The sequence below is a fragment of the Sardina pilchardus genome, chromosome 3 (genome assembly GCF_963854185.1).
Source record: "Sardina pilchardus chromosome 3, fSarPil1.1, whole genome shotgun sequence".
Classification (NCBI taxonomy): domain Eukaryota; kingdom Metazoa; phylum Chordata; class Actinopteri; order Clupeiformes; family Clupeidae; genus Sardina; species Sardina pilchardus.
In genome coordinates, this window is record NC_084996.1 from 12140995 (window position 1) to 12165427 (window position 24433).

The 24433-nt window shown below is 41.7% G+C and overlaps 2 protein-coding genes and 1 long non-coding RNA gene across 7 annotated transcripts; 1 reads left to right on the top strand and 2 right to left on the bottom strand.

Annotated features, from left to right (window-relative positions):
- Window positions 1-416: 416 nt before the first annotated feature.
- On the bottom strand, window positions 417-4896 carry rusf1 (RUS family member 1). 2 transcript variants are annotated; one of them, XM_062531105.1, is made up of 15 exons: window positions 4881-4896; window positions 4342-4497; window positions 4152-4229; window positions 3931-4045; window positions 3786-3831; window positions 3622-3654; window positions 3307-3412; window positions 3055-3156; window positions 2880-2950; window positions 2591-2775; window positions 2416-2473; window positions 2253-2317; window positions 2011-2157; window positions 1682-1747; window positions 417-778 (listed from the first exon to the last, which is right to left on the bottom strand). In XM_062531105.1, exons 1-15 carry the CDS (start codon window positions 4881-4883, stop codon window positions 693-695), a joined length of 1317 nt encoding a protein of 438 aa, XP_062387089.1. In that variant the 5' UTR covers window positions 4884-4896; the 3' UTR covers window positions 417-692. The 2 variants fall into 2 exon arrangements, with proteins under 2 accessions (XP_062387089.1, XP_062387090.1); XM_062531106.1 differs by lacking the exon at window positions 4881-4896 and adding an exon at window positions 4857-4871.
- A 1065-nt stretch (window positions 4897-5961) lies between these two features.
- Window positions 5962-10915, top strand: LOC134076690 (uncharacterized). The gene is made up of 3 exons (XR_009938624.1): window positions 5962-6335; window positions 7688-7963; window positions 9747-10915. It is a non-coding gene; the product is annotated as an uncharacterized LOC134076690 (long non-coding RNA).
- Window positions 10916-10929: 14 nt separating this feature from the next.
- prr14 (proline rich 14) lies at window positions 10930-23953 on the bottom strand. 4 transcript variants are annotated; one of them, XM_062531863.1, is made up of 9 exons: window positions 23866-23952; window positions 22319-22489; window positions 17085-17238; window positions 16871-16914; window positions 13979-16750; window positions 13536-13677; window positions 13060-13169; window positions 12876-12944; window positions 10930-12623 (listed from the first exon to the last, which is right to left on the bottom strand). In XM_062531863.1, the coding sequence occupies exons 2-9, from the start codon at window positions 22459-22461 to the stop codon at window positions 12296-12298; spliced, it is 3762 nt and encodes a 1253-aa protein (XP_062387847.1). In that variant the 5' UTR covers window positions 22462-22489; window positions 23866-23952; the 3' UTR covers window positions 10930-12295. The 4 variants fall into 4 exon arrangements, with proteins under 4 accessions (XP_062387847.1, XP_062387844.1, XP_062387846.1 ...); XM_062531860.1 differs by having other exon boundaries at window positions 13536-13680; XM_062531862.1 differs by lacking the exon at window positions 23866-23952 and adding an exon at window positions 23244-23262 and having other exon boundaries at window positions 13536-13680.
- Window positions 23954-24433: the final 480 nt, after the last annotated feature.

Below are 24433 nucleotides of genomic sequence, written 5' to 3' on the forward strand. Positions count from 1 at the left end.
ATCAATAAAGTATCTATCTATCTATCTATCTATCTAGCCAGCCAGACTAAGTTCATCATAGAATCTTTAAAAATATTGGCAACATGTTTTGGCCTCTAGGTGCAGGCCTTCTTCAGAGCAAGGACAACCATCAGTGTTCCAAATGGATATCAAGCCACAGCTTCAGCTGGAGTAGGGGGAGTAAACAAAGTACTCGTAATAAATAAGTATAAATATATCCAAACATACAGCACAAGATAACATGGAATGGACACATATCCATTTCTATTGCACTAAACAATTCAATACTGATCATTCTAGCCAATATTCTAGACAAGAGTCCTGACGGTGTGCTTCACACATAGGCTTCCTTTAAAAACATGTCTTTATTCAGCATGACATATTTAATTCACAGTAAAAAAAAAGGGTCAAATTACTTATTAGAAGTCAAAAGGTTTATTAGAAATCAATTGTGAATTAAGAAATGACACAGGTATGATAATAATAACATCCATTGGCCACAAATGTAGCATTGACATCTACTTAACCACAAATTAGACAAACAATTCCCATGTCAATGTACAGTTTCACAAACCAAACTGGATCCATGGTCATCTGATCAATCCAATATTTACGCCCAGTTGGCCTTAACTGGACCGACAACAAAATGCTTGTTTCTCCACTGTCCTTTCTCTCTGTCAGAGACGTCTGATTCAGCTCATCTTTTTTCTCCAGTCGACTCGCCACTCATTCCAATCCAGAAGAGTTCTGTCTGTGTGCCATCTGGTCTCTTTCAGGTCTGTAAATGGATGGAGAATGTGTTAAAATGATGCTATACGTTTGTAAGTTTGACTCAAGTTTGACTCAAACCTGAACTACCAGCAACACATTCAATCACCTTGTTATAACCGGAAACAAACGAAATGTTTGGATGAAGGTAACCGGAAATGGGAACAAAACCAATTTCACTTACCAGAGTGAAAACACTATTTTCAATTTTAGATTAACTGAACATTATTCAAAAGTCCATAGGTCTGAAAAGTCACCTGCTCACACAGTATTCCTCAGACCCCTTATAGGATGAATTTAGTCAGATCCTATGAATCAGTGTCTCCCTCGAATAATTGGCTAAGCTTATTATGATGTTGATAAAAAAGGATTTTCATATCCAACACTATGTAACTGCCTTTCCAAGTGCAGTATGTAGCCTACATTACTGAAACATTGTGTGAAATAACATAGGTTACCAGAGACACTAGTGCCTAGTGTCATGGAGCTGGTATCAACATGCATAGGTTAGGCTTAATTAAAGCAATTTTTTGTTAAGCTATCAGACATTTTTGAAGATCTAATATGATATAGGACAACTGCTTACTTTCAAATCTCGTCCCACACTTGAATGCAGGCAGTGTTTTTTAATAGTTAGCCTTAATATCTAATGTACTTTGAAGTTTACGGCTGTTGGTCTAAAAAAATTGTAAAGGCAAAGTCATTTTTAAAGGAACACTATTAACCGTTCATCGATAGCGCTCTAACCGGTTACCATCTAGAGGAGTGGCCTTGGAATACTGGGACGGAAATGAAAGATAATGGTTTTGCTCATAACAAACTGAAATAAAAATCATTCTGTTTTCAGTCCATGGTTATGGCAGATTTACCAGGGTTGTGTGACAAATGCACGTTTCTTTCAACATCAACCTACCTCTGAGGAAAGGCTGAAACATATTCTCCATGAACTTGTAACTATCAGACACCAAAATCCATGGGTCTGTATAAAACAAACAAACAAAAAAATAAACAAAGTGTCAATTATCACTTAATTTATCAGTTTTTTCTACAAATGTGTCATATTTTGTGTACAATAGAGCTAAAACACATCAGTTAATCAACAAAGATGTTTCATATCTTTTTATAAAAGATAAAAAAACATTCCTGTTCTTCACAACTCCTTGTTCTGTCATACCCTATATAAATATAAATATGTCTAATGGTCCAATCGCATACTTTGGCTTCAGCTCTGTGAATTCTGACCTTGACTCTTTGATGCCGACAGCTGCTTGAGTGCTTCCTGTGGTGGAGGGGAGGCTGTCAACACACTGCTGAGACACACCGCTTGGCAGGCCGCCTCGATCTCCTCATCAACTGATGCGTCACTTGCCAAACACACACACACACATCCTTGTAGAAAAAAAGATAGTTAGCGACAACTGTAGAGAGACGGAGACAGACACCGTAGACATCTGTTTCAGGATGATGTGGAGTTGAAGACACACCTTGTTGGATACCAATGAGGAAAGGCTTGTGATTGTTTTTCACCGCCATCTGCAGGTCTTGAGGTCTACATGGTGTGAAGACAAGGTTTCATTGGAATCATGACAGTGCACAGTGGTTTTGAAACAGCTCAGCATATCTTAGATATAAAAAGAGTGCACATACGATTGGACAACTTCCTTAAGACTCACTCCTAGCTTAATAGGCACTTCCTTCCACAGCTCTAAAAGGAAGAAATTATTCATAGAATGTACAGTTTAGTGTGACATTGCGAAAGGAATGAGGTTTGTAAACCTTTTGCACATTTGAGTCTGGCTGTTTTGAGTATCTTCACACACACCTAGAAATACAGGCTCTCTTTGGTTGGCCTCCAGTGGACTGAGGACCCTCCCATCAGTTAAATATTGGTGAAGTACAATGGACAGTCTGGCCTCATTAAGGGTTTCCATGACAACAGAGCGTACAGCTTTGTAATTGGCGAAAAGGTGTAGGGTTGTGAACAGGAAGAAAAGGACAAATGTCAACCTAGGAATAAAAAAAAAAACTGTGAGTCTACTGTGAGTCTAAGATACCAAAACTCTCTTTTCATACATGTACAAAACATTTTTCTTATCAATCTAATCACTTACCCTGGATTGTCTGTCACAAGAGGAATAAGAACCAGGCTAACCAGCAGACCAGCTAAATTCACCAAGGTCTCCTAAAACAGACAGACAAAAAGATATCATTCAATCCAATTCCAGCTGTTTCTCTGCAGTTACAAATGTGACACCAGACCAGGGCTCATTTAAAGTAAATGGTCACCTGACTTCCATCTTTTGCTGAGATGTCGGCCATGTTGTTTCTCCGAGCTTGGTGGACCGTTAGGGCAGCTCGGGTGGCTCCCCCAGCCACACCTACTATTGACTGGAAGGAGAAGAAGAGGATTGAATTAAAATGAATGGGGCTAGTGAAGAAATTGTTAGGCTATATATTCCATAACATAAAGAAACAACCATGATGACTAGTTTTGAAGGTGGAAGAGTGTGAGGGAAGATATGATGGTGTACAGTGTACCTTAAACACCCCGGCTATGCAGACGATGAGCGTGAAAAAGGGGGGATAGTACGGAGCCACGATCTCAATAAACATGGCAATATCGTTCAGAATATCAGCAAAGAGCCTAGAAGAAAGTGGGAAGAACAATGCAGTACAAGATTAATTCCCATACCGGTATGTGTCCAAAACAAAAGCTGATAAAAAAAAAGTGACAAATAAATAAATACAAGCCTCCACATACAGTAATCACAGCATTTTATTGTCAAAAGATAAAGTCATCATATAAAATACTACTATTCATAATGTCAGCAGCTGCTTTGGTAAAAGACAAACCTCCATTTCTTGGCCTCTGAGTCTAGCTTGCTCCTGAATTAAGGAAGCAAAGAAGCACAGATTGACAGAAGAAAACAACCACATTTTGTACCAGTTCAAAATCATTCAGAAAAATAATGTTCAAAGAAATCTCCAAGAATGTCAAACATGAAGGCCAATCTCACCCTTTTAACCATGCAAACAAGATCCTCCCAAGCATTCCAGTGCCATCTGGGAAAGGGTAAGATCAGTGCACCCAAACTCATAAAAGACGGATAAATACATAGATGGATGGATGGATGTGTAACCATAAAGGATGGAGGCACTCACCTCGTAGCAGCCAGGTAATGGTTGCAGCAGCAACAGTTGCTTCTTGGTTTCCAACCCCTACACCCTTTAAGGATGCCTGGGTGGCTAAGGTGCCAGAAAGAGAACTGGAAAATGCCTGTAGTGGAAAATAAATAATAATTAAAATAAAAACCACACCCACATTACAGCTGTAATTGGGCATGTGTTTCATCAAATGGTTACAATGACGCACTCATACACACCTGTACAGTGTCCCAGATCTGATACTGCACATAATCCTCACTGACGCTCTCTGGGAAGCCTTGAGGCAGGAAAACACTCTAGTTGTATGACGGTGAACAGAGAGGGAAATAAAAAAAAAAAAAAACATTTAAACGTATATAGTGGGAGACTGCGATGTTTTAAAGTTTTTAACAATATCAGACTACACACTTTGAAAACACCAGTGATGGAACTCCCTCTACTGAAACTTCCTTCGCTTTGTCTCTCTCTCCTCATCGTACCATCACGCAGTCGATGGTACTTCCATCTTTCTTGAGAGCCATACCTCTCAGTTGCAAGCACTGCGTCCACCGGTTCCATCTGATTCTGCAGTGGTCATTCAAAGATCATTCAATGTGGCAGCAGATGATAATAAGTGGCACAGAAGATGCAATTGCACCACATGCAGTGGTCGACAAAACTGTGTAGGCTAATGAGCGGCATATCAATCAATCAACTTAACATCTTAACATATCCTAGCATAGCTAATAACTGCCATTCATGTCATGTCCTACACAATCCAACTTGCAACAGCTACTGCATGCGCAAACACGGAATAACATCCAAATGCAATTCTACGTCGAAGCTATTTTGGATGAGACAGACAACTGAGATCCAACCAGGCCTATATGTAGCCTGTAGTATATGTTACAGTACAAATGAGCATAAACCATGTTCACACCTACTCATGGACAGTAAAAGAATCCTACCATGTCCCGCAGCTCTTCCGTGTTTGACTTGAACCGCCACGTCAGCTGATAATGTGATGCATTTTCATTGGCGTGCGTTTCCGATGACGTTTTGAGAAAACGTGCTTTAGCGTACAGTAAGTTTACGAAGAGCATCAACAACACCTGTGACCACAACAAGAAACTACATGCACAATGCACAGCGGAAGATCTGTGACAGGAGTGTTAAGACTGTTAACGAGAGAGAGAGAGAGAGAGAATGTGAGTGAGTGAGTGAGTGAATGAATGAGTGTGTGAATTGAGTGTTGTTCATTCTGTAGCCTACAATGTAGCCTAACTGCAATCTTGCTCATTGTTACAATGTGACTTTAACTGAATTGAACTGAACTGTATAGGATACAGGCTAGAACCTGAGAGCCACATGTTGTTTAGGTTCTATATGAGCTAAATTTTCTTGTGGAAATGGCAAAATAGGTCATAGTTCAGAACTTGATTGGTGTACTTTTACACATTGATTAAACATGACAAAAATGCCATGCCACAAACAAGGACTGTGTGTATATGGCCAATGTGGGGCATGACTAAAGTGCTCTCTCTCTCTCTCTCTCTCTCTCTCTCTCTTTCTCTATCTCTATCCTGTCTTAGGTGTGTGTGTGTGTGTGTGTGTGTGTGTGTGTGTGTGTGTGTGTGTGTGTGTGTGTGTGTGTGTGTGTGTGTGTGTGTGTGTGTGTGTTCAGGCAAAGAAGAGAGAAATTATGTTACACCTTACAATACTCATCTCACCACAAACAAGGAAGTTCAGAGGAAGGGACCATGCTCTGACTAACCTCAAGGCAAAGTGCCTCTTTTTTCCCCTTTCCCCTTGTCAAGTCTGTGCTAATGACAACCCTACAATCGTGGTAGTGCGACAGTAAAACATATAGCCTACAAGCTGGCAGGACATTACCCTGAGGGAAGGTTTGAATAACCTAATTTGATGAAAGAAATAGCAGCTAACAGCCTAAGACAGCCGCCAAACCCAGCCCATGTGGGTGGAGAGAAGAGGGGGGAGTGTGACTACCTGGGCTGTGGGGCGTGTAAGTTTCACAGGAACTTAGTTTCAGTCACACATTACGTCTCAGGGACAGGGGTTGCAGCGTGCGTGCTTCCTCTCAAGTTCACTCACACTGTGAAAAGTGAAAGACGGATCTTATTTTGTGACTGAGGAACTTGATCTTGTCTTCTTATAGTCGTCTGAGCCGGAACAGTTTAATTTCTGGACATTCCTTGAAATTAAACTTGAATATAATCTTGAATATAATCCATCGAAGAGCTGAGGACTGGACGACCAGAGATTGTTATCAGAGCTGTTATAGTAAAATCACACTTACTTTGGCTGGTGTGTTACTGGAGTCTGTTACAGACAAACAACACTGAGGGCCTGGCTGTGGAATCTCAAACAGGCCCTCAGCACAAAGATCAAGTCCAGACGAGTCCGTAAGTACAAAGAAAAAAGCTATTATGTGTTTTGCTTTAAGTCACAGAGAAGAAATATCAACAGATTATTCTCTGGTGTTTTAAAGAGACTGTTTTTTCTTGATGCTCAAAGCTAAAGACACTGTTTTTCATTAGATGTTATACAAAAAGTGTGGCAAATTCATTTGATACATACATACTGTACGTACATACATACATAGCCTACATACTGTACTGATCATTTGAAATCTCAAGAGAGGAGATGTGAATGCTAATGTCACATGGACAGTTTCTCTCATTGCACATAAAGGTTTTAAGCAAACCTTTTCGTAAACCAGTGGTTTGATCATTTGAAATCTCAAGAGAGGAGATGTGAAGAGTCAATGTTACATGGACAGTTTCTCTCATTGCACATAAAGGTTTCAGCCAAGCAAGCCTTTTTTGGTAAACCATAGGCAGTGATTTGTAAATAGCCTGAAACCGGGTGAATCACACAGAGGGAGTGACAGCGGGAAGGAAAGGGCAGTAGAGGTGAGGCCAAGACTTTGTTTACCGACACTGATAAGATCTGTGCAGAAACATTAGGAATCAAGTGACCAAAGGGTTCAGATTCCTTTGTGCTGAATACATGCCTGTCTTAAGAGAAGTAAAAGGGAGAGGTAAATGAGGTTTGAGGAATTGAGGGACCAAGAGAAAAACTGAAAACTGAACCAAAACTGAAAGAAAGACATCTAAAATATTAAGAGAAACCTATGACAAAGACCTACGCTGTGGTCAGACATGCTGTCACCAGACATTGTAACATGAGACAGAAAAAATCCCCAGAAAAGTTGTGGCATCATACATTTCAGCTAATCATACCAGTTTTTCAAGCTACTTTCTGAATAGCAGATAAAAGTTGATGACTTCCCAAATGATCCGTTTAAAAAGGAGTGGGTGGAAGATTTTGGCAGATACAACTTGAATAACACATTGTACACAATCATTCTCTCCTTGAGAGTGTACCTGTCTCAACATGGCTCCTTGGAAATGACTCACTAATCCCTCTGACTGCTGAGAGCAACTGTCTGTGACTTCTTCTGTTATTCATTTGCAAGCCTGTTGTTTTCCTTGCTAACATGTGTTCTGCATCATCATGGTATTCCGAAAATTGAATGTCCTCTGATTCATGACAACTCTGCCGCAAACATGGCTGAGACTGCATGGGTCAACAATGCCACCCCACATTTTTCTGATTTTTTATATGACCTCAAAATGCTATTAACACTAATGTTACATGTTTGGTGTCAATTTATCAGCTGATCTCTCATATGCACACCCTTGGATTGTCTAAATATATCTCCTCTCTCCTCCGTCGTGTGCCTTGTACAAAGATGTCTCGGATGCCCAATCAGACGAATTCATCAGGGGAAGAGAGGCCTGAGGAGGTCCCACTGCAGCCTGTTGGGGGTACAGGTGAAAATGGGGATGCCCCCTGTGGCGTCAACACTCAAAAGTTCTCCGTCAGCAGATGTCTGGATTCCCTTAGCCAGCGCATCACTTCCCGATGGCCCTGCTGCAAGGACACAGACCACAGGAGACTGGCCATCTGCAGTGTTATTTGTGGACTGTCTTGTGTTGGGGCCACAGCTTTGATCTATTCTGTCAAGGTACAAGAGCACCTGTGTTTGTTAACTGAATAGCTATGATAATGGGGGTGGGGTGGGGTGGGGTGGGGTGGGGCGGGAGGGTTTACCACATCTGAGTCCATGTGCCCATAAGCAGAGATGGGCCATTTGAGCAAAAGTGGAGGTGTGAAATGTTTTTTGTTTTTTTTGCCAGTGGTTCTTAACTGGTCTAGTTTTGGAATCCATAATTTCACACGTTGATAAAGTTGTGACCAACTGTATATATCCCTATATATATATAGCGTTCAGGCCAACGAATGTGGTGAGGTAGAATACATGGTAAGACACGCAAAGTGCCAAGCCTACTTGTTTAACTGGTCTGGTTTTGGAAGCCACAATTTCACATGTTCAAGTTGTGACCAACTATATATTCAGCGTTCAGGCCTACGAATATGGTGAGGTATAGCCTACATGTAAGACACGAAAAGTGCCTGGCCTACTTGTTTGGAAAATGCAGATGTTTGGCACTACATTTGTGAAGTCTTAAACTGCTGATGTTACCTTTCAAAGTACTCCACAGGTTTGTCTTTGACAGGGGAGCGTTGTTTCCATGTGGCATTTTAGTTTGGATGGTTTTATGCTCTCATGTGCACCCCACACACAGGGATTTCTGCCTTATTTTGTCTTCAATTTAAGTGAATCCATATTCTATCTTACTCCAAGTATTAAGGGTTGCAGCCAACTTGCATTTAACATGATATCTTAAAATTATGCATACTTTTATAAAATTAGCTCCCTAAAATTATATCTAACATGACCTGTCATATACTGTAAACATTGTCTATGTCCATACCATGGCAATGACTGACACAGGCTATGAATAAAGTTTATTAAAATAACGGGCCAATATTAGATCTGATCAGGTAGCATCTTAAATTGGTGATTTTTAATTTCTTTTAACCGCAACCCATTACTCAGATCAGTACCACAACCCACTTTTGGGTTCCGACCCACCAGTTAAGAAACACTGACCTAAGCTATGTAAACTGTCCACAATGTCAATATTACATTAGGGCAGTAGACTATTTACAATAAAACATACTCAGTGTTGGCTAAGTAGGTAGAATAGCAGATATAAAAATGTGCCTATATGATGTCATTCCACAGTCGCAATACTGGGTTTTGTGTGTGTGTGATAAGATAAATGGGCACTGGCAGATGCGATAGGTAAATATATGTTTGCGTGTTAGCGCAAGCAGTAGCCTGTAGCCCTATGGTAAACTCACATGCTAAAAACAATAAGCCATATATAGCCTATAACTGCAAGCATGTTTGCTAGATTGCTTATATTTCTGAACTCTGATATTTCAAACTAGTGCGCTGCAAGTGCATCAAGAAAGGTCTCGCCTTTGACTGTTAATGACAAATAGTAGACTAGGATTTTGGGGTGGCCAATTGAATCTCAAGGGTGGCCTGTGCCACCCGGAGCCACCCCTCTGGCTAAGCCCCTGCCCATAACTCCACAACGATCCACCTCATTTTTCTTTACTTTGAAGAAGATATGACTAAATAGGTGCAGCTCAAATCTGTGTGCCTTCTGTCTCATCTATCTCCTATTCGTCTCCCGTCTGTCCTTGCAAAGTCAAAAGCTCAAAAATACATGTTGTGTAATCCGGTTGTGTAAAGACCTGACACCAGGCTAAATGAGGAAGATGCAGTTGTTCATGTTCTCATAGTTTTACTAAGTGTACTTTTACTAGTTCCCATAGGAGTGTCATTTATATCAATCTAATCTCTCTTTTTGTCATTTATTGTTTTGTGATAGGCACGGGAGAAGAGGAGAGGTAACCCAGATGACCCAGAGTGCCAGATCTACTCAGACAAGGCCAGGAGTCGGGCTATATGGTCCATTTTGTGCTGCCTGGCTCTTCCTTTCCTCATCGCAGCTCTGGTGATTTTTGCATCGTACCTCCTCACTCTCGTAGACTGAGGCAGAATTTGGGCTTTTGTTCCTCGTCTAGACACAAGAGGCATAAACAATGCTCTGCTGACATACATCGAGTCTACTCAGAGGAAGCCCACTGGCCAGCATTTAAGGACATGACTGAAACGACTATTGAATGAGAGCATTAGTTACAATTGGACCCGAGCTCCTCACTGACCACCAGGTCTTCGAGGAGATGAAGAAATGAGAGGTCAAGTTCTGTTTTATTTCCCTGTCCATTGGTGAGGCCTAAGGCTTGTTATCTGACGTGGTGCTTTAAAATCAAGCTAAAGAAGGCAGATGAGATAAAAAAAAATAAATAAAAAAAAACAACGGACAAAGGAAACAGAGCAGCATTTCAGATAAATACTTTTATTGGACAAACAGCGCATGTTAAGATACAATTGCTCCGCTGGACGGACTTGAGCTCAGAGTGCCACACTTTCCAATCGACTCACTTGGAACAGATTCATTCCTCCAATTTTGGCACCATGGAGACTATTCCTATGGACTGTGGATGACCTGTTATAAAACTATAATAACTAAATGGGTAACCATCCATTTTACTGTTACAAACATAGGAATGCCCAACAGGGAGAAGCCCAACCACTCGGCCAAAGGGGATGTTAATACACAGACTCCTTTGGGACCTTCCAGCTCCATTGTGTGATGTACAGTAGGCATACTTAGACACAAAAATACAAAATCATATAAATGTTTTGAATTTTGCATGGTTAGTTCTCATGAGACATTCCGGTCAGTCCACATACTGTCCAAGACTGTTTTTTTTTTTAGCTTTAATTCACACTGTTAAACAATAATCTGTTCAGTTACATTACCGTGTGAATATAAAAATGTATTTTTGTGCTTTAAAAACATTCTTTTATATATGTAATTTGTACATTGCATGTTTTCAGTACTTCTCCAATAAAAAGATAAAAAAGCACTGTTGTCAACAGGCATATGTCAAAAAAGAAGTTATCTTTGCCAAAACCAATATGAATGCATTAATGTAGATTACAAATTTACATAGAAGAGAACTTACATTTATTCATATAAAACATTTTTAAAACTCCAGACAATTATCCCCTTTATATACACATGACAAAAGATACAAAATATGAGCTCTCCTATACATGCCATCCACATTATCAAAAATATACAGAAAAAATGATCATAGCAAATGTTTGAAAGAAATGATCGTAGCAAACCAAAGAACTTGCACTGAACTGCATTCATTCAGGTAACATAAAACTGAGCCTGCAAAGCCATCAGACAATTGGATCTTGATTTTCAAAGGTGCCACACTGATTTGTATAAACAAAAATACATAACAACCCATGTAACATTGATGAGGCAAAATAACTGCTCTTTAAAACGCTGAGACTGGTGCAAGTTTGAGCTGCCATTTGACAAAGAATCAAACCAACAAAGTTTGACAAAGCACTGGACTACAGCAGTTGAATGAAGCAAATGTTCTTCTGTTTGATTTGAAGCCACTCCCCACACACAGGGATAGCTAAAGCTGGATTCTGCAGTGTGCGCTAGAAAACGGCATGTTGCTTCTTGCCTTGATCAGTGACCCATGTGTATGTCCTGTACTTGAATAGCACCATTAAATACAGTCAATCTATAGAAGGCCTGGATGAGCTGCACGAAAGGTTTTGGCACATAAAATAAATACAGAGCACACGGACGGCCTTTTGTGTTCTTAAAGGGTACATTGGTAATAGAAGGCTATGAGTGAAATTATTGCCCCGTTTACAAAGAGGATACTACCATGAGAAAGACGCTCCCTGTGCTGTGGCTACAAGTAACGTAATATACTGTAATGTACCGAAGCTATGCCATGACGGTTACCATTTGGGTCTTTCTATACATCTGCAAGGCAATGGGCGTGAAAATGGCTGAACCAAATAAGTGGAGGCAAAGAACAGCATATACATACACACACACACACACACACACACACACACACACATGCCTACATTCACCCATACTAGGACTACCCTCGATCAGTAAATTAAAAGATGTATAATTATAGTAGCTCGTGTCAAATCAAGTATGAATAAACAACATTGTATTTTTTTGCTGCATGCTTTACGACAAGCATAAGTACAAAAACAAATTTGCATAAAACAAAAGGCAGAAGTATAGTAAAATCAAACAACAAAACCAAACATACAAATGAAAACATACAAAAGATTTAATGAAAACACACAACTTAAAATGGAGGGAGGTCTTCAAACATATAAAACTAAATAATAATAAAAACAACAAAACAACATGAGGGATCTTGATCTGGAGGGATCTTCCAAAGTGCTGGAGATCGCCAATCGCCTGCATTGTTTTTGTTCTGCTTTTTGTGTGTGTGTGTGTGTGTGTGTGTCTCAGCTGCTGCCCTCCTCCACAGCCATCAGGGAGTCCAGCTGATCCAGTTTGGAGCACAGAAGGGAGTCCAGGTCCTCTGGGGACGGCTGGGGGTCATCCTTGGAGGTGGACCATACGCCACGCCGGGGTCGTCCACCTGAGGACTGCCCAACCGTCTTCTGGGTGCTGCTGCTGCTACCGGTCCCGGCAATGACCAGTGGCTTCCGGAGCTTTCTAGCCTTGCCGATTTCTGGGAATTCAACAAACCGCTTCACTCGTTTCTGCCCAAGCAGACAATGAGAGCCATCACGCCGCTTGAGTGGGTCTTCAAAGATGGTCTCTAGACGTCTAAAGGAGGACACGGACCAGGAAAGGGAAAGTGTGAGAAACTGACAGAAGTGAGCCAAAAAACATGAAACATGTAGAACACATTTAGTCAATAAAAATACGATCAAAAGCATATACAACTATATCACTGCCCAATGAAGATCAGGACGGTGCCAACTGCCAAACATACAAAAGTATTAAGAAAAGATAGATTATGGTAATATCTAAACTTGGCAATATGGTCACAACATTATATGCAATTGTGGTACTGACCCTTCTGCAGGTTTGGTGAAGTTTTTGTTGGTATAGATCTCCTCAACGCTAAACTCTTTCTTCTTTGGCCTGTTAAGAGAGGAAAGTAGCCCATTACATACTGAATACAGTGCCATGATGCAGGAACAAATACACATAAGAATATACATAGTCATACAATGTGTTGACAAATGTTCATGCATACCTGATAAGTTTGGGAAGACCCATTGGTGTCAGATTATTAAGAGGCTTAGGCAAAGTTTTACGAATGCGTATAGATGAAACCTTTCTCTGTTCACCTTGCTTTGTTTCCATCTGTGATGAAGAATTTGACAGTTGCATTGTGGGTGAAAACATGGAAAGGGGGGAGTTAATACAAATGGGACTGAAAGATGGCTACAAAAGCAATGTTGTTCCAGAAAATGGAATGTTCCAGTAATTATTATGCAACAAAAGGTTGTTCCAAAAAATGGAATTTTAGGTACTGAGGGAATTCCAGAATGACAAGTGAAAAAAATGAATAGAAACCCAACATCAGAATAGAACATTTTAAATTGATGTTTTCCTGCAAATGTATTTAATGTAGGCCAGACATAAACTGAATTATCAAATAAACCACACCAATAAGATATAAACCTAAAACTGTTATGAGTAAGTGAATTGTAATCCTGTTGGTTATACCTTAATTTCTGAATCAGACAGAGCTTTTTCCTCAGGCATTTGTCTCGAGAGAAGATCCAGACTGAGATTACCCCCATTCTCCTCCCCATCTTCAGACTGCTGTCCAGAATCATCCTCTCCCTCTGAGGACACCTGAAAATGGCTGCTGTGTGTCAAAACAAAGCATACAATATCATTGATCATGCCCGACATAAATTACTTATGGAAGGCAATCATTAATAATCAATACTAATTTAATGGTGTATTAACATGTATTTAACATTATTACAGGATATATACGATATATAAAGCCTCTGCATAAACAGGCTTCTAACAGATAACAAATTAAGTTTGAGTTTAAAACAACCAGTAAGGGTCTGGCCATTATTAACCATTATGGCCGCTGCAGTTGGGTAAGGTGCAAAAGATCAATTACCATCGAGTGAGGACTTTAGACAATTTACCTGCAGCCTGGCGATACAGAGGCTGAAATAAGGCTTGATCTGGGAGGGGCACTGCATGTGAAACCAGCAAGCGAGTGATGGACGGCTGGGCCCAGCGCAAAGGGAGGGGATGAGGTGGAGCAGGGTGGGGTTACACTGGGACTTAGTGGGTGGGAGGAGGTAGAGGTGGTGGAGAAGGAGGAGGAGGAGGAGGTGGTGATGAGGCTATCGTCCTCACGGGCCTTGCGTTTCCCTCTGTCGGATCTCCTCGACAGGAATGCCAGGGGACTGGACAGAAAGCTGGAAACGAGGGCCGTGAAGGTGGACGGGGAGGCCGTGCTGGGACAGAGCGGGTGGGACGGGCTGCCGTAGAGGCCGCATCTACCGGTGGGATACACCTCCTTACGGAGACACAGCGGCGCGATCTCTCTCTCTATCTCCAAACTGCAGACGGTGTGTCGGCGGGTGCGCTTGGAGGGCGAGGGGGGGAGGTGTGGGGCGGGGTTCACGACAGGATGGTGCGGAGCGGGCACTGGGGGAGCTCGGCCATGCGGGAGGAGAGTAGGGGATCTCCAGAGCTGTTCGCGGTGTGAGAGAGACGCTATCTCTGGGCAGGAGTAGCTCCGCAAGAGGCGGTTGGAGCCGCTACCTGACGTCGTGGCCTCGGGGGGCCTCTCCGTGTCTATAAAAGCATCGTCATCCTCCTCTTCGTTTTCAGTGCCATCCACACGGCTCTCCTTTGTGCAAGGCGACGGGGACTTCCTCTTGAGCGCTTTGCCACGCTCTCTTTTGGACGGCGTCTGTTCGACTTCATCGGAGTCGTTGTCCTTCTGGGTCTGTTCTGACTCCTCTAGCCTCTTCTTCTCTCCCCTGACACACATCTCAGAGATGGTGTTGTCCAGCTTGAGAATCGAGGCTGATGGGGAGTCATCGGGAAACTCCTCACCGTACATCTGACCCCGTTTCTTCATAAGCCTCCTCTTACTGCTTTTGGCACTCTTGCAGTTTGACTGGGCTAGGGAGTTCAGGAATGACCCAGATGAGTTTTCCATGACGGGTGAAAAAACAGAACTGTGGTCATCTTCCAATTTCACAGTTGATTTGCTTGCCACCAGGCTGCTGTCATCCGAAACAGCCGTCTTCTTTGCCCACTGCCTGGGCTTTCGAGACAATGAACCAGTGATGCCGTCTTCTTTGTCTCTTCCATTGATGCTTTTGTCATTAAGTGACTTATCGTTTTCGGCATAAAGGCTAACGGCAAGGCAATCTGTAAAAATATCAGCATACTCATTTTCAAGTGGGTCAACTTTCACTCTGGCAGGTGTTGACTGCTTTGATTTGGCCTGTCCTCTTGTCAATCTACTGCTGCCTTCAAATTTTAGATCAATATCGGACACGTTCATCTCTGACATCTCTGTGTCTGCTGTTGACTGGGAATTTGAGAGCAGATCTCCTCCTGAGTCAGTCAGATCACGGTCTGTTGTCCGTGTGTATAAAATCTCCTCGGAGGTTTCCAGCCATTCGCTCAAGCATTCTTTTGGTGCCACATCTTTACTTCTACCTCGTCTCCTTGTAGCTCCCTCGACTTTTCCCGCTTTCACTCTTCTCTTCGCCTTCACGGCCCAATCAGCGTCTGCATGGAGCGGCTTTCTTGTTCGCTTCCTCTGCCTGAGTTGAGGTCGTCTCAGTGTGGCCTCGGTATCGGGTGAAGACTCGGGTGACAGGTCCAACTCTTCATCTTCACTGCTTCTCTGACTTTCAACTTTTTCCTCCTCATCTTCTACTTTGACTTTTATGTCAAATGTCACTTTTCTCCCTGTAACTTTCTGCCGGCTGCTTTCCCGTTTCACTGCGAACGGTGCTGGAGTAACAGAGATGCTCTTGGGCAGCTTTCTGGGGCTTGAACGAATCTGTGTGTTCTGAATGGGGGTGCTTTCCTTAAGGTCCTCTTGCTCTGGTGTTCCCTCATCTTTGGAGAAGGAGTCAGGAGGGGTGTAAAACACAGAGGAATCAGACAAACTGCTTGTCTTCACATCTGGCAGGTCATCTACATTCTTCAACTGCTTTAGATTGTTACACAAAACTTGACAAGACTCGGCAGAGGACACAGTGTTTGTCTTCATGGCATAGTCTGGCGAGACTGATTTCTTCTGGGCAGCCTGTCTGATTTGAGGACGTCTCTGTAGAGTCTGCCTTTCCGAAACGTTATTAGAAGAGTTGCCACACAGACCAGCAGGACTGTGCCGGGCAGACTGATTACTCCGAGATTTAAGTGGGTCTGGGCAAGCAAGCCCTTCACCCCTAAGCAGGGCACCTCGTGTCAAGCGAGAAGAGGCAGACTGATGTTGACTTTCTGGTTGCTCCATTTTGACCTTCAACTCTCCCTCTGTGCCCTCTTGCTCATCCTCTACAGTGACCTCATTTGAACTTCCATCAAAACGCAGTGTCTTGGACACACAGGCCTGCTGGTCGTGGACGTGCTCACTGGTGCGGTCTGACGTTTTGCTAAAGCTCAAAGCTTCCTCATCTTCCATTCCTTTCGCATCTGAGGGCGGCAAGTCAGTGGGTTTGAAAAGGCGGACGGGGCTCATTACGATCTCTGTGAAGCTTGACATCTTGGATTTGAAAGAGTGAAACAAAGGGCCGATCACCCAGCTCTTTGCAGACTCTTTGTCCTTTGCCATTTCACAGGACTGAAGCTCCTGCATGGATTTGTCAGTAGTGGTGCAGTCCACTTGGTTTCTGGCTGAGGGTCGTGCCATATTCTGACTAGGGCCTTTTATATCTTTGTGTCTATGGAACAAAGAGAAGTAAACCATGGACAAACATTAGCAAACAGTATCTATTATTTTGAATAACCAAATAAGAACACCGAAAAAAATAAAAAAAATAAAAGGCAAAATCAGTACATACTTAAATGATTCGCTAACTGCAGTGTTTTCATCCCCACAAGCTGCCTGAAAGGAACAGAAATATAGAAATTGAAATTTATAAACAAAAACAGGGTGTGTTAAATTAGTGAGGCACAATGATTATTTTAAGGTGAAGGTAACTATTATTATTATGCACAATTCCACCTGTTAGCCTAAGACTGAAACTAATACTGTCCAATCAAGAGGAAACCTACCACTCTTCTGTTCCTCACTTTCTTTGTGGATGCTACTGCTTGGGACTGTTTTGGTGCAGCCTTGCGGGCTTTGGGTTTATTCCTGCCCTCCTTTGGGGTTGCCTGTAGTCTTTCACTGTGCCTTTTCTCAGCTTGTCCTTCTCCATTGTCACAGCTGAAAGGAAATAATATGTCAGTTACTGAAAGCAACTCTGAAAGCATACCCTTGACTCCTTAAGGTTCCTTGTCTGAAACACATATGGCAGACTTATTAATAGCACCAAAGATCTTCATGAAATCTTATCACAGATGAGTTTTAGGTGGATGTCCTGGTAAAAAGGGTGCATGTTGTAAACCTAGCGAGCACTACTTCACAGTTATATATATCAAGGATCCATATAATTATTTAGTGAAAGTTGTAGAGCACCAACATGCTCCATCACACCATAACCATGGAACCTAGCAGCAGACTGAACAGAGACAAAATGGGTTAGAAACAGCATGGTCCTACACAAGCCCAAACATTAGGTGTAGTCTGTCTGTTTGGTAGGTAACAGGCTATTGTGGATGCTGATGAAGTCATATTTGACCACACTACCCATCATATCTAGAAAACAAATAGGAGACTGGGATGGTAAGTTTCCATCAATGGGGGTATCCTTTATAATTATATGTAATAATAATAATAATAATTTAAAAAACACTTTTAAAGTTTAAATCTCTGGTTAGGTTTTACCATTCTGACACATCATCACACAACACCTACTCTTTCATCAGTCATTGTGCTGAAAAAAAAATACTGATTGCTGTAGAATCAAATATTTACTTTGAAAACATCACAAAAAAAAGGTGGGAGTAAGAAAACAGGGTGAGCTACAAAAAGAAATACATTAGTTGCCGGTGACCAATAGCAACGTCAGTAGCTAGCAAGCAAGCTTGCATTTAAATCAAGATGTCAGCATTTCAAGGGTTACCTTTAGCCAGTTCTACCATCTTAAAAAAACGCCAGTCGCCCAAGCGCTAACTTCCACCCACATATTCAGTGGGCTTGGGATCCAGGCTTTTTTCCTAGATTGATCACCCATAACGTCAATAATACTCCGGGCTCAAACATATTGCAGCACTTTAATAGCAGCGGTCGCAAGTTACTGTAAGAGAGAAGACTTAAGCATTACTTTTTGGCAGGTGTCCATTATTGCTTGTTTTACACAAAGACAATAGATTTAAAAGCTGTCAAATTCGCTCGGTAGAAATGAGTCACAACTACATTCAGAAAGTTAAGCAAAACAATGAACATGTTTAGGGGTTGACCAATATGTATTATTAAGGGACAATGCTGATATTTAATGGCTCTGGGGTGCGTTTCTAGAAAGCGTCGTTTGCTAACTTGCGTCGCAATCTTGGGAGTTCGCTCCGTCGTTCTTGAATTTGGTGTTTCTAGAAAAGGTAGTTCAAACTCTCAATCGCAAACAAGGACGCAAAGTTTGGTCGTTTGAACTACTGCCCCTGGGCAGTCGCACCTGTGTCGTACCTTGGGAGTTCCAGTTGGTGATGTCGTCAGTGCAAGATCGCCTGACCAAAAATCATAAGCGCCCAACCAAAAATCACTAAGTTGTTGTTTTCTCGTGACTCAATGATTGCGCTATACTGTAGGCTAATATAAAGTAAAATACCGTTGGGCTCATTCTTGCTACGTGTGTTACCTTGCGTTCATTTGCGTGTTGGTTTGCGTTTTGGTAGGCTACTGTTATGATATTGACAAACCCTCGGGTCAAGCACACCATTCATTAGTATAGTGGTTAAGGCAGGTGGTTTATCATCACAACATCGTAGGTTCTTTTCCCGTATGCATCACACATGCTTTTGTTTCTGACTAGTGAAACGTGGAAATAACCCTAATAAGTAATGTCGTGGAACTATTAAACTGATGTCGTGTTCCTGGCCACTCGATGTAAAGCAATTAAATATATTTAGGGTCTAACCTATTGTTGTGTGTGTGGTATGCCTGCTCTTACTCAAAAGTGACATGGAGAGGTAAGATGCGAACTTGGGCCGCGCGCGCAATGTACTGACGTGCAACAGCTGAACCACCAGACACCGATTTAGTATTGTGATCATTTGTAATTAGTCTAGGCCATATATATTTTGTACAGATATTTTTTAGATATTTCACACAAATAAGTACATATATTGGACAGCTTAAGCAAACTGTTTCATGTGCTTGCATAGGTTTACGTTTTTTTCTGATAGCAATGATAATGCCAGCATGTCATGAATCACTTTGGGTTTAAATTAGACTCGTCGACACATAGTGGGTGCCTCTCAACATCCCTCCTCGATCCTCGGTCCTCTATCCCATTGTTGCCGCCCTATCATTCAATGAGGACGAGGATCGAGGAAGGAAAGGAGAATCTATAAAAGACAAGTGATAGCATCCAGTGACGGAGCATTTCTAGTGGGTGGGGTATTATACGTTGACACCTTTTCCACCAATGAAATGTGCCGCTGGGTCCTCAACAACGTTGTTGGAACAACGGTGTTCGAAAAACGGAGGTAGCGAATTGCGACACAGGTACGATGCTTTCTGGAAACAGGTGTAACACTGTCGTTGTTTGATAGCAAGTTGCGTCGCACCACGGTGGTTAAACAACGCTGTTGCTAACTTTTCTAGAAACGCACCCCTGGACGGCAAATAACTAATACCTGCCCCATAGTCATTTATCTAGCTGTTTGGTTATTTGGCAGGTAATGAACACATTTACTTGTGTGGATATACCTTCTATTTTCATGTTTCGCTTTTTGCTTTTTTCTACGGGCCTACAGTAGTAAAAATTGAGCCTTCAGTTGCGGAGTATTCATGACTGCTCTTAAATAACACTCATGGCTTGTCCTATTCACGCTGGACACGGTACATGTGAATTTGTTTGCAAACCACCAAAGACAATCTCTGAGCCATGTCGACTTGCAAGGTAACATTATATGATTTCATACAAATAGTTGGCTATTGCGCAATTGCCATAGAGCAATTCCTGACTCCCTGGGACGGAGTTGCAAAGCTGGTTCTCCACAAAGGGTAGGGTATGGCTGGGAAGACATGCAATTCTCCCTATTACCATTGTTACAAAAACGGTTGCAAAATAACAATTACCATGGTTGTTATAAAAGCAATTAGTTCTCCCCAAAAGTAACTAAGTAACAGCATTATAAAAGTAACTAGTTACCAAGGAAAGTAACTAATCTGTTATATTTTTATTTTCTATATTGAAGGATGCTTGCTGTTTGAATTCTCTGGGCTCATCATGTGTCTCTTGGTTACGTGCGACTGCGTACGTTTGTGCATGAACACCGACCCCACTCTGCCTCTGGTTGGCTTACCATGAAAATGTACTCTAATAACTTAGTCAATCATCATAAGGTATACTGTAGTGTCCTGACATCAGATAACAGTTAAATAATAATGAATCCAAATTCAAAAGTGAACCCAGTTGTAAAATAAGAGGCAGAGGACGCATGTTCTCAGACAGTGCAATTGAATGAATGATGAATGAATGAATGAGTGCAAAAGAATGAATGATGTGTGGCAGTGCGAAAAAAGAAACGACTGGGAGGACTACCACAAGCAATGAATAGCCTAAAGCCTATCAAATGATAGGCACTGACATTTTGGTTGCACGAGTAAGTGATTGTGCTGACAGCCTGCATGATAGCCTACTGTTATTGTAGGCGCCCATAACCTGCAATATTGTTTATTTTAGTCTAGTAGTTTGTTTGAGGTGGCGGTAATGTTGTTTCTTTGTGGTGGCACACCACTTTAATCACACATTGAGACATTTTGAATTCAGTTGTTTCCACATACTGTACTTCCCAAAGCCTACTTTTTACTTTACAGGCCTACTGTAGAGGTCTGTGCAGGACAGATTTTACAATCCCGCACCCGCCAGCTCATTCTGTCCCGCGCCTGCTGCAATAATGTGTAGTTTTCAGTTCCGCTCCCACCTGCATCTGTAACATTAGGTCCCACTCCCGCCCACAAAAGACTGCAGGATATGCAGGAGGAATATTCAGTTTTGCCTTCCATCTCCCAAAAGGAGCACTTGACACACACAAATGAAAAAGACTGCCAGATGTCAGATTTTAAGTTTCTTGATTCTGAATGTAGGTTGCTGAAGGAATTGAGCCCACGAAGGCTAAAACAATTATAAGTTATCGATCAGTTAGGCTTACACCCCATTTGTAATGGTGCCAAACACAATATCCTGCTCAACTGTAACTCTACACACTACTTTAATAATTTCTATGTTATTTTAAGCATACATTTAATTTGCGGGAGTGCAGTGAATCCTCTGTTTCTCCCGCAAACGCACCTTTCTCATCCTGCCCGTTCCCACATAAATCTTTCAAATGTTCTGCACTGCACTCTTTTACACTGCGACCGACGGGAGTGTTGACCCACTGTTGATTGAACTGATCTGTACAAAGGCAAAAGTTGTATACTGCCCCCTTGTGATCATAGAAAGCAATTGTTCCATAGAACAATGAATTTTACACAAATATTTTGGTGTCTAATGCAAATGTTGGCATTTTTTTAATGTACAAGGACATCAAAAATATATTGATGAAATCTATCTTTCATAAAGACCTGTTGTCTTAGTGGATTAATGGATGAGCTGGCTAGGATTCTGCAGGCAGAATCAGCCAATCCACAACATAATTTGTGGCCACTGGTAATGTGGCACCTACTGTAACTGGCAAAAAATGTAGGCATAATTGAGCATGTTGGAGGCCTTTATAAAAAGATGCCAGAAGCCTACTAATTACATTTTTGGTTGAATTAGCCATCCTAGCATCAGCCAATGAATTTGGACAGCGCTTCCGCCCTCTCTTCGGGCCAATATTATACCCCCATGGTTGGAAGGAACCAGATTCAAATTCCTTGTTTGCTTACACAAACCTGGCCAAGCCAATTCTGATTATGAGATTTTGGATATATTTTGGATTCTATTTATGTGACATTTCAAAACCAGATGGTACAAACAACTACCTGCACTATTTAGAAGAAGGTTAAACATGATATACCATTACAACCTAAAAGACGCCTCTCCTCACCAAGTACACTATTTAGCATTTCTTCCAAACAGCAAATTGACAGATTCATGAAACACCTTTACAAGTGCAACTGAGGGAGACATGTGCAAGCCAAGAAGATGATGGAAGTCAAACACACTGCATTATGCAAGCTACAAAGCTGATGGTACCTGGATGAGACAGAGGAATGAGGGGGGATTTGGGATTTGGGTTCCATGTCATGGGATATGCAGAGAGTGGAAGGGGAGCCCTTGGCATCTCCTTCCACTGGACGGACAATCTGAGGGAGCAACTGAGTGGGGGATGTCAACATCTCCCCAATCCCCAATTAGGCTGCCTGTCTGATTACAACAGAAATACACATGCAAAGCACATCACATCACATATGAGACAAAGAACACAAAGCATGCCAATGCAAATGAAAATGACAGGAGGGAGCATGCGCTGCACTACATCTTGAATTGCTAAAAATGGCAGAAAATGTTCAATCGCAGAATATGCGCACACAGAGAGAGAGAGAGAGAGAGAGAGAGAGAGAGAGAGAGAGAGAGAGAGAGAGAGAGAGAGAGAGAGAGGGGGGGGGGGGTGTCTTTCAACACAACAACCATCGCATTTGCAATACATTTGGCTAATTTCGTTATTTGACACATTGGGCAAGATAATAAATTGGATTGCTGCTGATTTCGTAAACGTTTGGATAGGGTTACATTCATTATATTACGCTTAGTATGCTTGATAAAAAAACAACTGCACTTGCGATATCTACCCTAATGGGAAAGATATGAGCTCAATGTTGCCATTAACAAAATGTTCACTATCTTTGCTCATTCTATCGAGAGAGAGAGAAAAAAATCTCGCCTGCTAACGTTACTAGACAGAATTTGCAACAGTTGAATACTGCCTAGACTAGATTGTGTGGTATTGATTCTTCTCGCCGATGGAAACACGACTACAGAACCAGAAGCTCAGGCGGAACCAACGTGGTGAACTACGCGACTACACAAAAGCGCCAAAACATAACAAATCATAACCAACCACTACGACCACAAAAAAACCTAGTTATTATTAATCCATGCGAGGCTAAACACAACTCACCCAATCGATTCCACGACAACTATATCCGAGTTGGTTATATTCCAAAATGTTGATATTTGACTTCGCGTTACCTATGTTAACGCTATCCGTTTTCACCATGTCCTCGCCTCGCCCGGCTTTTATCTGTGCCAGCTAACGTTACGTTAGCTAATCAACAGTGATACACATACTGTTAGCTATTGGGCTAACACTAGCTAATTATGTTGTAGACAATTATTCAAAGTGTATATAACTAAAAATCAACACATGGTAAATGGTTGGCATTATGGCTTTAGGTATTGGCTCTACTAAGCTGTTTCATTTGAACCATCACAGTTAGTAGCATGCAGTTAGAAACTGTATCATCAGCGCTCACTCATGTGAAATGGCTTACTCGCTAACGTTACTACATGGTTAACGTTACCCTTCTTTCTAATCCAATGGCTAGACGTTTGCTACTGCACAACAGCTAACATTAGCCGGCTAATGTTAATGTTGTGAGGTTTCCTTCTGATATGACGATTGTTTGTGGCTATAGCTAACTAGCTAAATCTTACCAAAATAACTGATTGACGTAAGCTACTAACTAATCACACATAAAAACATAACCGATAAAAACTGAGTGCAATAACACTCCACTTACATATCAACCAAGAGTTTTAGATGGGATGCGTATTACATCCGTTCAGTTTTACTACACCATAGTTCAGACGGACAGTAGTCACCGGGCGGCGCCCTAGTTTTCATTGAAGCCAATGGCTTTTCTTCAGCACCATGTCAAACAAAAATAGAATCCAATCAGAGAGCTGCACAGGCAAAGAGTACCGGTCCCAAAGGTCCCTCTCGAAAACGCACCAATGAAAGCGGTGTAGATAGATACTCTTGTCCACTTAAGTTTTAGGAGGGAGATCAAGTTGGGTCGAAAGTAACCAATCATAAGGTGAGAAAAAGGCATCTATCCTGAAGTGAACTTATTTACCGTCTGGGTTATCATCATTCACGATACAAAGTTAAAAGTGAATAAAAAATAAAGGATCAGCTTTCAAAGTCGTTGTGGAACTAAGCGGAGAGATGGCAAAGCGTGCGCTTAGGTTATTACTTCATGGAAATAGGACAATTAATTCGTTTCGAGCGAATATCAGCTGTATCCTTTAATGAAGGTGATCTTAAACTTACTAACGTTAGCCCGGCGTTTTCAGGGTTGTTAGGAA